This window comes from Sardina pilchardus, chromosome 16 (assembly GCF_963854185.1).
Source record: "Sardina pilchardus chromosome 16, fSarPil1.1, whole genome shotgun sequence".
Classification (NCBI taxonomy): Eukaryota; Metazoa; Chordata; class Actinopteri; order Clupeiformes; family Clupeidae; genus Sardina; species Sardina pilchardus.
This window is the reverse complement of record NC_085009.1, coordinates 6,350,270-6,364,678: the sequence shown is the minus strand read 5'-3', so window position 1 is coordinate 6,364,678 and position 14,409 is coordinate 6,350,270. Positions and strand designations below refer to the sequence as shown.

At 40.8% G+C, this 14,409-nt stretch overlaps 2 protein-coding genes across 3 annotated transcripts in view; one reads left to right on the top strand and one right to left on the bottom strand.

Annotated features, from left to right (window-relative positions):
* dock8 (dedicator of cytokinesis 8) overlaps nucleotides 1-1,864 on the bottom strand; it is a 45,338-nt gene extending 43,474 nt beyond the window's left edge. The window contains exon 1 of one of the 2 annotated variants that reach the window (XM_062517022.1): nucleotides 1,658-1,864. In XM_062517022.1, coding sequence (XP_062373006.1) covers nucleotides 1,658-1,710 — 53 coding nt within the window. In that variant the 5' untranslated portion in view covers nucleotides 1,711-1,864. The remainder of the gene's footprint in view (nucleotides 1-1,657) is intronic. The other variant, XM_062517021.1, reaches the window with a different exon arrangement.
* Nucleotides 1,865-3,569: 1,705 nt separating this feature from the next.
* Nucleotides 3,570-13,473, top strand: cbwd (COBW domain containing). Its single transcript, XM_062517025.1, has 15 exons — nucleotides 3,570-4,043; nucleotides 4,366-4,452; nucleotides 5,448-5,544; nucleotides 5,897-5,988; nucleotides 6,739-6,798; nucleotides 9,477-9,514; nucleotides 9,648-9,694; nucleotides 9,786-9,872; nucleotides 10,084-10,128; nucleotides 10,795-10,851; nucleotides 11,101-11,152; nucleotides 12,095-12,163; nucleotides 12,261-12,326; nucleotides 12,603-12,732; nucleotides 12,940-13,473. Exons 1-15 carry the CDS (start codon nucleotides 3,947-3,949, stop codon nucleotides 13,014-13,016), a joined length of 1,101 nt encoding a protein of 366 aa, XP_062373009.1. The 5' UTR covers nucleotides 3,570-3,946; the 3' UTR covers nucleotides 13,017-13,473.
* Nucleotides 13,474-14,409: the final 936 nt, after the last annotated feature.

The following is a 14,409-nucleotide window of genomic DNA, read 5'->3' as shown; positions in this document are numbered from 1 at the left end:
ACTAGAATTCTCACAAACCATTTTGAAAATCTGGAATAACCCTTTTCATTTCTACTGCTGACAGCTTTTGTATTACTAAGCAGTTTATTATTCCGCACATCTTCTGCTATTGTTGTGCTTTTGTGTTACAGAGGAAGTGAACCATGCCTCCATACATAGTTTATTGGCGCATAATGCTGAGTGAGCCTGAATACAATAGGATGTGTTCATTCTTCAGGGCTCCTCCTACCCAGGATCACCATCATTCCACAGATATGCCATTCTCATACACCTTAATGCTTGTCAGCCATGATTCCTACTGACGGTCACCAAGACATGAAACTCCAAAAGATCCCATAGCAGTCCGTACCTCCCTTGGCTTTGGGGAGAAAAGGCCACTGGTGATAAGGGCAACTCAGGGTGGACTGAATGTTTTCACCATAGCTCTCACAGGGTAGTATTAATATGAATGGCATAAGTAACACATTTAACTAGACCAAATTTGGTATCTGCTTGCTTGGTCTGCTTCCTTCACAAAGCTGCAGCACATGGCAAAATGAAGAAGTGAAACTAGGGGAACAAATGAGATACAAGTGATAGTGCTGATGGAATCCTGCGAAGACACCAATGCAGAACCAATCTATTTGTTATTAAACACCACCAAAGTGGAGGGATAAGAACACCTGTTTTGTGGTCGGAATGTAGAGCAAATTCTTCCTTGCAATTAGGCTCCGATGTCAGACAACTTTCTTCATGCTGATACATCCTGTCAAGCAGAGTTTGCAGTTGTCTTAGCGTGACAGCTGTAAACACCTACCCCATCTCAAAACATATGAGAATTTATCTGATAACTGAATTAAATATGAACTCCGATGTTTTGTTTTCACACAGGTACAAACACTAATGTTGGACAAACTACAGTTGCCATGTCAATGAACAAATAATAATAAATAAATAAAAACAGCCAAAGAGGAAAGACTACACCTCACATCGACTCAGCTCAGTCTATATCAGTTAAACCACTCTGTCATCTCAACTATTTATACTTCATATAGCCTACTTCCTCCCCAGCTGTGGATAGACAGAACTAGCCTAAAACAATAACCACTTCCATGTTGCAGCTCAAAGGGACTCCAACTTCATCTTTCATACATTCACAGCATGGACTCAATTTCCTCTGCAGGAAATGATCCATAGACAACAGTTCTACTTTAGGGACAGAACGGAAATGATCAAGCAATTAGTACTTATTTTTCCGAAAATCTCTGAAGAAAAGGGCAACTTTAGTTTAGATATATGAAGACACACCTGTATGAAATACAAGTTTTACGTCTCGAGTTTACTGTCCCTACATCTGTTTATCATTATGCTTAAATCACAACAATGTGGTGCCCATTTGACAAGTGCAGCTCACGATCAAACCACAACGATAGCAGAAATGTGGAATGTCACAAGCTGCCACTGTGACCAGAAAAGACAACACAAACTGACATGAACTGGGTCCTGTGCGCTGAAGTTGGTTAACAGTGAAGGAACGAATCACACCCAGACATTAACATGCGAAACGTGTAGCTGCATGCTCCGGAATCTTCAGCAAAAGTAAAACGCAGTGACGGGGCGCGTTAAGGCAACTCGTGCAACAGTCCAAGGTGTAAGGTGCAAGTAAGTGGTCCATTACCTGTTGATTTTCAGAGCGAACGCTCGTCGCTCCGAACCGGGTAGCGAAGCCATTGTAGTTCACTGTCGCCGCTGCGACACGCTCAGTGGAGTATCCACGACTCTTGCGGTACAGATGTCATCACTGGCTCCCAAGCTTCATCCTCGCGGTAGCGGTGGCAGTGGTTTTCTGGGTGGAAACTTCCGCATTTTCAACTCCTCAACTACTCGCAGTCTGTTGGGAGGGCAGGGCATGACTACGTTGTGTCCATGCTGACTAAATAAACACTTGAGATGTGTCTCCCGATAACGCTGTCTGATCTTCAAACAGTCAATCTATCCCTGTTCCTGCTACAGCATATTAGATTTTTTATATCTATAGCCTAGTTAGGCTAATAGGTTATTCAAGCATGAATGTTAAATTGTATAAAATAATTTTATGATCAGATTACATGAGTGCTAAATAATAATACAAGAGTAAAAACCTACAATAATAAGCTAGCAATATTAGTCCTATTTTTATATATGAATTATATTTTATATATGAATTATCTTTATAAGGCTATGGCTACTCTAACTGGCATAGGCCTACCTTTTAGCACATCCATTTGTTTTCCATTGCGATTGTCAGTGTTCAACTACCCTATGCTCATGAAACAAACTAGGCCTATTCTCTCTTATTTAAACAAAAAGTTTTAGGGTGTTATGGCCTAACTCTGTTTATTTCTATTCACGTTTGTTTAAATTAGGCTAGGCTACTAATCACTTGTAAATCAATTAGCCAAGCACATTAACAGTAAAACAAAAAATAAGTGTGTGAAAAGTTGTTCCCTCTTGTTAGCATTAGTGTTCAAATTGATCAACATTTGCAGCTGACACTTGGATTGTACATTAATAGAGCCGTCATTATCTCTGGCATACATGAAACATTTGCGCCCCCTTGCGTTGATATCCCTAAAGTGCTTGTAAAGGAGGCTAGGCAGTGCCTCCGTACCACCCGTACCACCACGCGCATCACGCACTGTGCGCAGGGCACCATGAGGCGTCGGGGGCACCAACATTTAGCCAATAAATATAGGCTAAGTAACTCTACTTTAAACTGCTTTTCATTACTCTGGACGTTTACAATGGCAAAATTCAGCACAAGCATGTTACATGCAATTATGGGTCCTTCAATCTCGACTATGCAGCAGCAGATATTAAACGATATGCTACTCCATGTAATTGGGGAACCCAAGGCATCTTGGGCGCGCACGAGGGGTCCAGCTGTTATCCGGTCTAGTAGCCTACTGACCATTTATAAATTGGATGACGAGACAATTAGGCTATCATTGCCTCAACACTAAAAAATGCCGAGGAGACTATTATCCTTGCCTCAACGCTCTGTCAAGTGACACGTATCCAGATATGTCTAGGCTAAAAAAAATAAAAAAAAAATAATAAAAAAAAAAACGAACGAGAAAGCCAATTAAATACAAGAAAAAGATGCAATAGGTACTGTGCTGGAAATGTCATGCTGAAATTCAGTGCAGATACACCTGGGTGGATTTAATGTTGTGATGATATTAGCATGGCCCAAAAACACAACCCGGGAGACAGGAGAGAGAAATCAGACAGTGAGGAAGAAAGAGTTAGGAGGAGAAGAGATAATAGTGACAAGCATCGTTCTAAACTCTACAGCCTGACCCTGCAATTTATAAATGCAATGTTTGCCACTCTGGTGAAGAGAAACCGAAATGGCCCGCAGACAATGAGGCTAGGCCTTCTAAAAAAAATCAATGGCATGAGTAAAAGCTCGTAGACTAAGTGCAATAAATCATTTCACGTTGTTTTTATCAGGATGTCATCTCAACTAAGCTGTACAAAACAAGTGGGAACTAAGGTTACGTTATGTCTTCCAGGGGACAAATATCATGTGCACACATAACAGCCAGCATGTGTGATGTGAAGTTTTAGCTAGCTAACTCGTATCAGTAAACTCAAGCAAGACAGACGCGATTTGGGTGTACCTAGTTTGGAACAGGCTTGTGTAACCTAACCAGTTTAGATATACTATTGTTAATTTTAAAAAGCCAACACTGACACGAGGTAGAACTGCACAGCTAGCATTAACACTTGTGCAGATGTTAACTAACCTCACCAAAACGATAGCTAACGTTAGCTAGCAAACCGGTTAACTTGATAGCTGACGGCACACTCCCAAGGACCACAGTCCTGTCATTCAAAGTTAGGGTTAGCACTGCTACTGCAACTTGTATATTAAGTGAAAGTGGTCAGGGGTTTTCAAGAAATAACATCGTTTTATCTAACCATGGACGAGGAAGACTGTCCCGAGCTGGTGCCCATTGAAAAAACGACGGATAGACCATCTTTGCAAATACCTGTCACAATAATCACTGGCTATTTAGGTGAGCAATGGTTTGGCTAAATATGTTAGAATTTTGCGGAGACGTTAGCTTAGCTAAGCTTACGGCAAGACGTTACTACAAGCGACTACATCTATCGTCAACCATTTCTTCGACAAAATGCTACATAGAATATAACATTAGCTAAAGCATGTTATGTGCACTTTGCGGTGGTCATCACTAACCTTGTAGCCAGGTGTATATCAGATTTTCATTCCTCATAGGACAACAACCGCTTATCCTGGTTTCTTGGTCCTAACTGTAAAACTGTCCAATCATGTTTCAGGGTTTGATTGTTACAGTGTTTCCTTATTTTTTTGCTCAGGTGCAGGGAAGACGACTCTGCTGAACTACATCTTAACTGAGCAGCACAGTAAACGAATAGCTGTAATTCTAAACGAATTTGGCGAAGGTGAGGTACCTGCTTATATTTTGTTTTATTGCAAATGAAGACATGTCTTATAATAATGGATGTTAACAACATGCACAGATTGGAACATCTTTTGAACATGAGGTTTTCAGACTGGGTGCTACTTTGACCTTAATTTTCTTCATGGCTCCAAGCCAAGTTCTGAGCTGGACACTTGCTGCTACTCTTGTTTCACACTGCAAGACCCCAATTTTCATTTAAACTTTGAGGGTAGATAGGAGGCAATCCCCTCCTAATGTTACTCATTCTTTACGGTGAACTTTGTGAATATGAGGATTGATTTGGCCTGAAAGAACCCTGACGTCATGAGTGTCCTGCAAAGGGTTTTCTTTGTGTAAGTCATATTCTGTTTGTTTCTGAGCAACTGGACCAATTTAATTAATAATGAAAATCTAAGGTTTATGTATTATGTTACCAAAAAGCAGGAAGGTAGTGAGTTACAAGGAGGCCTCATTCAGTATGCATACTGCGCATACTGTTTCTTGTTGTTGTTTTTTTCACTATCAATCTTGTGGTTGTTGTTTTAAATAATTAACCACTGCTGTCCTCCTTTGCTAGTTAAGACTCGTATAACATCGCTGGTTAAGATCATCCAGATAGTAATTGGTAACCATGAAGGACTGCAGATCCTGGTCTGATATAGGTGCAGTATAGACCGATCTGCCGGCGATTGGATTTCGCCCTGCAGCTCAGGCTAGAAACCTGCACATCTATCTCTCCTGCTTCCTGTCCATGTTTGCTGGGACCAATCACAAACTGGCTTATCCACCAGGCACACCCAGATCTTCGGCCTGTTTGGTTGAAGTACTATCCAAATCCGTACAGAGTTATTTGAACTATGCCCAGTGATCATGCCTCTTGTGCAGTAGAATTACAGCGCGGACTCCGCAGACTAATGTTCAATCTAGCCAGGCAAGGTGCAGTGTGCAGACTGATGGTGAAATCTGCCTGACTGTTGTTCCACGTTACACCACCAGGTAGCGCTCTGGAGAAGTCTCTCTCTGTCAGCCAGGCTGGGGAGCTCTATGAAGAGTGGCTGGAGCTCAGGAACGGCTGCCTTTGTTGCTCTGTCAAGTACACAACCCTTTCTCCCATCTCTTCTCTCCACATTGTACCAATTGTGAAATGCTGTTTCTAATGCAGCAATCTTTGAGAAAATGTGTTTGCTTCTGCAAATTATCAACCTAACTAACACTTATTTTTTTTATTGTCCTCTTCCTTTTTTAAATTGTCCTAAAATTGTTGAGAAAATTGCTTTAACTGTTTATCATGTTTTTAGTCGCTTTGGTTAAAAAAGCATCATCCAAATGTAATGTAATATAATGTGATGTAATCTAAAACGGAAAACAATGTAACATAGATTTACTTACTTGCTGCTGTGACTTTCCCCCCATAAATGTCAGTTGTTTCTTCTGTTGTTACACAGAGACAACGGGCTGAAAGCAATAGAGAACCTCATGGAGAAGAAGGGGAAGTTTGACTATATTCTTCTGGAGACCACTGGATTGGCTGACCCAGGTAGAACCCACGTCCTGTTGACCTCATATTGCAGTGAGGGTTATTAGCAACAAACAAAGATGTAGAATTAGCATAAGATAATGCATATATTGTGTTCCTCCAGTGTGCTGCTTAGGTTATGTATAGGCAAGAGCGTGTATGTGGTGTATATGATAAAAACAGGGCTGATTATATGCAGTGGTCTTGTGCGGTCTGCACGCCCGCACAGCCTCGGCGTGAATGCTGCATAAGATATTTTAGCTTATGCAAGGAATGCTGGGAATCTGTTGATGTCATCAGCCCAGCCCAGCCCTTCTAATGTGACAGACGGGACGTTTGATAGAGTGTCAGGTGTCAGGTGAGGTGGGCAGAGTCGGCCTCCTGGTCCCTCTGGGTCTGCTGGCCCAGAGCTGAGGGAGCATTGCTGACGCCGGTAGACCTTTGAACAGCACCGGTGCCAGCTCTCTTGTAGACAAGCGACCCGTCACTCCAGGTGATTCCTGCAGAATGGCTGCGCGCCCCCTGTATTGCTTTGTGCATTAAACATTTAGAAAAGTGCTTTATCATTTATGGGAGTTCTATTGGTGGATCAGTCTGCACCCCCATTCAGGTCAGCGGGATAGGTTTTACAACGTCAGACACAGCCATATCATATCTATATTTCTGTTTGATGAAATTAAGTCCCATTTGTCTGAAATTCTAAAATTGCACATTAGTAGCTGTCACCGCATAATGACTTTTAACTAATGTCTAGGTATTGTAATCTTCTAGGTGCGGTAGCCTCCATGTTCTGGGTTGATGCTGAACTTGGGAGTGATGTGTATTTGGATGGTAAGTGTTCCCTACTTTTCAAAAGTGGGTTTAATATACAAAAACATGAGGAAGTACAGAACTTAAGATACTGTCATCTTAGAAAAGATGAGACAAAATATGTTTGAGTAATGAATAGCTTGTGTTGCTTGTATTTCATCTGAGCAATTGAAAAGGGTATCATTATAGCCCCTTGGACCACAGAATCAGCAACACTCAATAGGCCACTTCAGATGGCAGGTGGTTAGCAGTAGGAGGTAGGCGTAGTGCAACAATCACCCAAATGCCGTCTGCACTCTTTCAGAAAAACATTAGGAGAATGTGCCACTGTGCAACACAGTCGTCAGTCACCCAATACATGAAACTTCACAGTACAATCAGTGTTGTCTTCTTGGGTATACGCTATAATAATGATGACCTGTAATCCTAGAGAACATGAACAGCAAAGCCAATGATAAGCATCAATACCAAGGAGTCACAGTCATTGTTGGATTATAACATAACTTGATGAGATGAGAAAAGATGGCTCCTGCACAGAGACAAATCTTGAGGTAGATTGTTTAAACTAGTGGTAGATTATATAGTTTTAGGGTCCTCTCAAACTAAGTCCGTAAGGTTCAGGTCATCCATATTAACACATAGTACATGTGAGAGAAGGGGTAATCCCTTCCAAAGGGCACTCGAGGAGGAAGTGGAGTGCCGTGGAGTTTGGCTTGGTGACCTTTTTCTGCATCAGCTGATTTGGAGGAGTTTGACTACGGCAGTCCAGGCCTCTGTGGCCTGTCCTTTTCTGTCTTGCTGACAGTCATTTGGACTTCATTCAACAACGCACTGAGGATTCTATGAATCAGTGCTACATGGTTCACATTTTCTACACTTGGAATCTTGAAGCTCTCTTTGCATGCACACAATCACTTGGGTAATTACATTTCTGGCACGAGCCATTGTTATTTCATTTTTTTCTGTCAGATTGAACAGATTCGGAAAGCTATTTTCCCACAACATTATGAATGGCGCGGAACATTCTTTGAGTTGTACCATAGATCTTTTTCAGAAATGGCTCTTGTTGACTCCAAAAGATCCTTCATCCCCTCAATTGCATATCCCAACAACATCATATTCTGCTGAAATAAGCTCTTGGCCTGAGACTTTCTCGTTCCTGGAGTCAATAGCCACACCAAGTAGATAAGCTGTGACTGAAGGTGATGGAGGGCCACTCTGTCTGACTTTGCTCTTTGGTGCTGGACTCACCATCATCACCATAATCTTTGGCAGATATCCTGGCTGGAGATTCAGGGCAGTAATCCTCCCCGAGAGTTTTGGAGGAAAACCTCACTGACCTGCTTCACCGCTCTTTTATTTCAATTCAGCACCGGTCAGCTGGTTGAGCAAGGGAGCGCCGACTGATGGTCCTGAGGCTTTAGAGTGCTCAGCCCTCATGGGGTCTCTCTGCTAAGGCAGGCACAGCTGCCTGCACACCGCTGACTATTCTCACAGATTCTCTCAAAATGTCATCTACTTCATCCTTGGCTGCTGCCAAGAGCTTTTCATAATGTAGTCTTCTAGGTTTCTTTCCCCAGGGGGGACTCTTTGGCTTTCTTGGTCTCTGAGGTGCCCACCCTGTTCCAAGGCATGATCATACACTTCTAGCTGACAACTTACAGTTGCAGTTTACATTTACAGTCATTCCAGCGAATATGGTTCACACCAAAATATGCATTTTTCACGTACAATTGCAAATGTGACGGGAACAGCCAGGACTTCGCCGAGGGTTGGGATGAGGTAATAATGAGCGATCAGAAATGTGTGCTGAACCCTCTTTGATTTTTTCCCCAAAAGGTTGTGTTCCCTTAGAGACAGACTTGTTCATACAACAACGAGTCCCAGAAATAAACCGGTGTGGTTGCCCACTCCACATCTGGGATTTTACAGATTACGCATTGCTGAACACAGTGCTGCTATCCGATGTCGCAACATGGACAACGCAGTTGTGAGACTCTATGTTCACGCAAACTATGGCTCAAATCGCTAAACATACAATACCATATGATGAAGAAACCCCTGAGAAGGGAAGCATTTAGCACAGTTGAACCACTTGGGCTGAATGAAGAGCTTTGCCTTTTATGTTATCTGTGACTACAGGTCATAATTACTATGTTGTTTACCCAAAAGGATAACAATGATTACGTTATGATGTCTCATGTATTAGGTGACTGATGACTGTTACACAGTGGTACGTCATCCCATTTTTTCTGAATGTAGACATGGCGTTGGGTGTTTATGTATTACGCCAACCTCATACTGCTAAACATTGCCATGGTGCCATGGTGACATGGCAATGAGGAGGTTACTGTTTGAATCTCATGAAGACACAGTACAACCAAAGGTTGGTTGTTTGCAGCTATTTAACACAAAAATAACATAAGTAGTGTGTTCTAGCTCTTCTTTTGGGTTCAGTCATCTGAAGTGGCCCATTGAGTGTTGCATATCGTCTGAGTTTGTGATCTGAAGAATTTGTTTGATTTCAGTTCATTATAAGTCAATAGCACCACAATAACAGACACTGACAGATATCCTTTGATTTAAGACTACATCTCCTAGCCATGAAATTTAGTCTTTGAATTGAATTGTCACACAATTTTAAGAGTTTACTGATCAAGCGTCTTCATTTAACACTGTTTTTGAACTTTCTCTTATAGGTATTGTCACGGTAATTGATGCAAAATATACAATGCAGGTAATTGCCATGATTTCTATACGTTTATGTTAATAATACACATCTGAAATGTAAAATTGACATCTCTGCCAGTCTGAGATCTTAAAAGGCATCTATCTGGATCTGTTTCCCACATATACATAAAAACTTGTAGCAACTGACAGAGGAGAAACCAGATGGACTTGTCAATGAAGCCACAAGGTAGCTGTTCCCTTTCTTACCTTATCACAATGTACATTAAACAAATAATATCACATATTTAATCACAATGGTTCCTGTTCATGTCTTTCAGACAAGTGGCTCTTGCGGATCTTTTAATTATTAATAAGACGGACCTTGTGAGTGAGCAAGAATTAAGAAAAGTGAGGGAAACTGTTGAGTAAGTAAACACATTAAAAGACATTTGTCTTAATAAATGAAATGTATCTTCTTATTTAAAATACAGATAATCAAAGCATGAATTGATAACTTCAAAAATGTGCCTTGCATGTGAAGGTGCCCTCCTTGCTGATCGAGTTGAGAATATTATTATTATTGTAACAACATCTGTGTAATAAATTGATTGCACTGTACGTCTCTGTTTTCTACAGATCCATAAATGGACTTGTTAGAATTCTAGAAACGCAAAAGGCGAGGTGAGTGTGAAACACGACCAGTGCATAATATGAGTGATGTAAGTCCTTATTTGACTTTGAATTCTCCATGAAAAAAAATTCAAGGTGATTTAATGTCATGTATTATATGATACAGGCATAAAGGACTGTGGTATTTCTATACTGAAGACTAGTTCTCCCTTTTTATGCACTTGCAATTTTATAAAATGTGTAACTGACTTACAGTACTAATTGCTGTTCTAAAAGTTAGTTTCCACTACATTTTTGCGCCTATTTGACTTAACTCAGAGCAGCACAGAATATATTTGGTTTTCTGTGCTTCACTTGGCACACAGAAGCATCAAATTGGGCCTGTTTGGAAGATACAAAAACAATCACAGGAGCTGAATTCTCACGGTCACTCTTCAGTGACGCTTAATAACAGTTCCCTACAGTATCAGGGTCAGGGCACAGACCTCTGCATATCTAGCTGGAGTCACAGAAATGACATTGTTGCAGTTTCATGCATAGCATATGAAGGGTGCCCTGTCCTTCCTGATTGGACGGGATGTAGAAGGCAGGAAACAGTCCCAAATACGTTGTGTCATATAGATATTGCTCCCGTCTTTTATTCTCTTTATAGAATATTTCACTTGTGTAATTTCAAGGACAACTATTTCAAATGCCTTTGTTTGTTTTATTTTGCAGAGTTGACTTATCCCAAGTGCTAGATTTGCATTCCTTTGACATTAAAGATGCAACAAGGTAAGACCACATGATAAATAATCAAAACTCACTAGAGTGCATCTGAAAGTCAGATTTACATTATTCTTTTGAACAGAAATCTATTGGCTCCTAGAATGTTAAAAGCTGGCAAACATTTTATTACCTTTATAATCAGACATGACTATTCAGAACCACTATTTCAGCCATCAACAATTCAGAACACAAACTCCCTTTCGCAAGACCCAGAATACTGTGATACTTCCTTAAGAGCTTTTGTGAATTCCTCAGGTTGACTGAAAAACTACAGCTTGTGAAGTCTACACATCCGCATCTAGACAAGGTATGACTGCTCTTAATCAACTACATGCCTTTTTGCCACTTTGGGACATGTTAATGTGACTTAAATGATCCCAAATTGAGCTTGCTCGGGATCTAAAACTTCAGTTAGCTTTGTCTAAATGTATCAAGGCATTGAATAGATCAAAGCTGAGTTATGCCATAGTGTGTGTGTGTGTGTGTGTGTGTGTGTGTGTGTGTGTGTGTGTGTGTGTGTGTGTGTGTGTGTGTGTGTGTGTGTGTGTGTGTGTGTGTGTGTGTGTGTGTGTGTGTGTGTGTGTGTGTGTGTGTGTGTGTGTGTGTGTGTGTGTGTGTGTGTGTGTGAGACAAAGAACTAATATGTGAACTGTGCCCATAAGGCTTCTGTAGGAGCGGTCTTCTCACTCTGCCCTCATAATGGGAGGGTCTGCTTGATCATCTGTTTTCAGCTGTGTTCTCTTTCCCGCGTGAGCCTCGACCCCCTCCACCACTATCAGCTCCTTCCCCGCCGCTCTTTTCATGCAAACGAGGCTCCCTCTCCACACCCCCAACAACCCCCCTCCCCTCCCCAATCCCCCGTTTTCTGTTGTTATACCAAATGAGAAAGGAAGTGTGTAACTTTAACACTTCCACACAATGCCTTAAATATCTGCAAAGTGTCCCTTTTGATGCCGTGAGGAAGTTCTGGGGTGAGGGGGCTAATGGCCTAGCGTGGTAGCTGCTGGAGTAGTACTTGACATTAGATGAAGTCACTAGTGCCTCCAACTAAAAACATGAACCATCACGGCATAATGTGTCTGTTGAATTTTTTTTCACCCTACTTTTGTAGGAGGGTGTGAATTGTAAAAGGAGTTGGCTAATAAGAGAATGAAGATTTCAAATGTTTCCCTGTGTTTTTTGTACACTTTCAAATGAATCTAACTCTATGTTTTGTATTCATGTGATCCTTTCCTTTTTGTCTGTGTAGAGTATCTTAACAGCAACAATTGAAATGCCAGGAGAAGTCTCTGAAGATCGGCTGAACCTGCTCATTCAGGTAGTTACTTTTTAGTACCACAATTCAAACAAAAATTGAGTTGGAATAGTAATGTAATTGCTTTTAAACGATGATTGTAAATCATTGCTCTTTACAGGACCTTCTGTGGGAAAAGAACTTGAAGAATAAAGAGGGGTCACCTATGCATGTCATTCGCTTAAAGGTGGGAGCTTTAGAATGCCATATTAAAGAGCACTTTGGGTCAACTTTGCACATGTTAAATGTGCCATCTAAACTGACTTGACATATTTCTGATGTTTTTGTTCCTCTGTGAATACATTGTCCTGCACTTGCGTCCCCTATTCAATGAGTAAATCTGTTCGATCGTTTAGATTAAATTGAGATGATGCCGACACATTTCACTGTGTTGACTTTGTCAGCGTTTGTTTACAGTTGTTTTCCTTGTTTTTTTGTTGTTGTTGTGCTGTTGTGTGTCCAGGGCATTCTGTCCATCGAGGGAAAGGTCCAGCGGGTGATGTTGCAGGGGGTTCACGAGCTTTACGAGCTGGAGGAGACCCCCGAGGCCTGGGGGCAGGATGAACCCAGAGTCAACCGTCTCGTCTTCATAGGTGAGCGTCTCCTCACCTGCCTCAGTGTCCCCTCAATTACACTGTTTTGTCTCCCCTTTACCCTGTTTTATTCTTGCTTTGTATTCAGTGAAACCATTTTCCAGGTCTTTTTGTACTTAACTGTGATGTGTCCCTTTCTCTCTCTCTCTCTCCCTCTCTCTCTCTCTCTCTCTCTCTCTCTCTCTCTCCGTCTCTGTCTCTGTATAGGGAGACATCTGGATCGAGACATCCTACGGGCTCAGTTCACTACCACTCTCCTGAATAAGGAGGATAGTAAGACATGAAACGTTGCATTCATTTCAAGTTAGATTTGTTATAAAAAAAAAAAAACAGTGAATAATTTAAGTAAGTTGATTCAGGAGATTCAGCTCTCTTAACACTAAATTGTACTGAATCTGATGACTGAATGTCAATTGTCTTAAAGCAGTATGATACTGCGGTTATATGTGTATCATGGTTTCAAGAGAATTGATGACTGGTGTGGTGGATCTCTGTGTAGATCATGGTCTTCATTTGCAGAATGCTTGACTTTGATGATGATTTCAGAGTCGGAATTTTGCAGGCTACATGGAATCTGATCTGGTTCTTTGGAATGACTGCCTTGTTTTTGCTGTGTTTTTTTTTATTATTATTATTATTATTATTGTTATTGAGGTGACAATTTTATAGTTTTGTGCTTTCTTGCATTTTGTGAATTTGTCCCCGATGTCAAAATTAAACTGAACAGGACGCGAAATCATACTGAAATGTCATCGCAATTTTTCAAGACGTACAGAAACAATTATTCACTTTACTGTGCAGTACATTTATACAAAAATTAACTTTTGTGGATGGTTCAGTAAAAACAGAGATTGATACATATTCCATAGGCTTGCGCTTATACAGTATGTTGCTCCTTGATTTCAGATCTTCAAAAAGTAAACTCAAAGAAATAGTACTTGAAGAAAGATTCATACAGTGAATAGGTTGGGAATTGTGTTGCCCTCAAAACAACCCATTTTATATTTCACTATCTGTATTTACTGACATGTCATCGCTAAATATGTCAAATATTTACTACAATTAGTTTGTTAAGGAGATTTGCACTGCAAAATAATCTGTTCAACCATTAATTTATCAAAAATGTGTCCTTCTGTTGCATAAACACTTTAGAATTCAGTTTGACTACAAATTACTCACACTTTTAACTGTTCACAAAAATAGTTTCTTATACCTTGTGTCTGAGAAAGTTGCTGTTTATTTGAAATTCAGTCACTAAAATAAAACAGCTTCGATTCACTTAAATATAAACCTTCGGTTGAGTCGTTTTTGTATGCTGTTTGGACTTTGGAGTTTGTTTGTGTTTTTAAACGATGAAAGACGGCCTTTAACAGCAGGCATGCATTTCTATACGTATGACAGGTGAGGAAGTAGGTGGAGTATTCAGAATCATTCATTTGCAATTGAGATGCGTATTAACAGTCCTAACACATATCCGCGCAACAGCGGACCTACACCGAAGAAGTACTTTGGCAATTCACGCCTTCCAATAAAACCTTGAATGCCCTGTGGCTGTAAACTGGAGATACAGCTGGGCTGTTTCCTACTTGATTCTAATGCTGATAACCACATTTACCGTCCTCTAAGCATTTCGGAGCGCCCGGCGGGATGTCCTGCCACGGCCATTTTCATGGTCAC

Coding starts and splice junctions, on each gene's coding strand:
- cbwd (XM_062517025.1), top strand. CDS start 3,947: ATGGACGAGGAAGACTGTCCCGAGCTGGTGCCCATTGAAAAAACGACG. Junction 9,695..9,785: donor CTTGTCAATGAAGCCACAAG/GTAGCTGTTCCC, acceptor CATGTCTTTCAG/ACAAGTGGCTCTTGCGGATC. Junction 11,153..12,094: donor CACATCCGCATCTAGACAAG/GTATGACTGCTC, acceptor TTGTCTGTGTAG/AGTATCTTAACAGCAACAAT.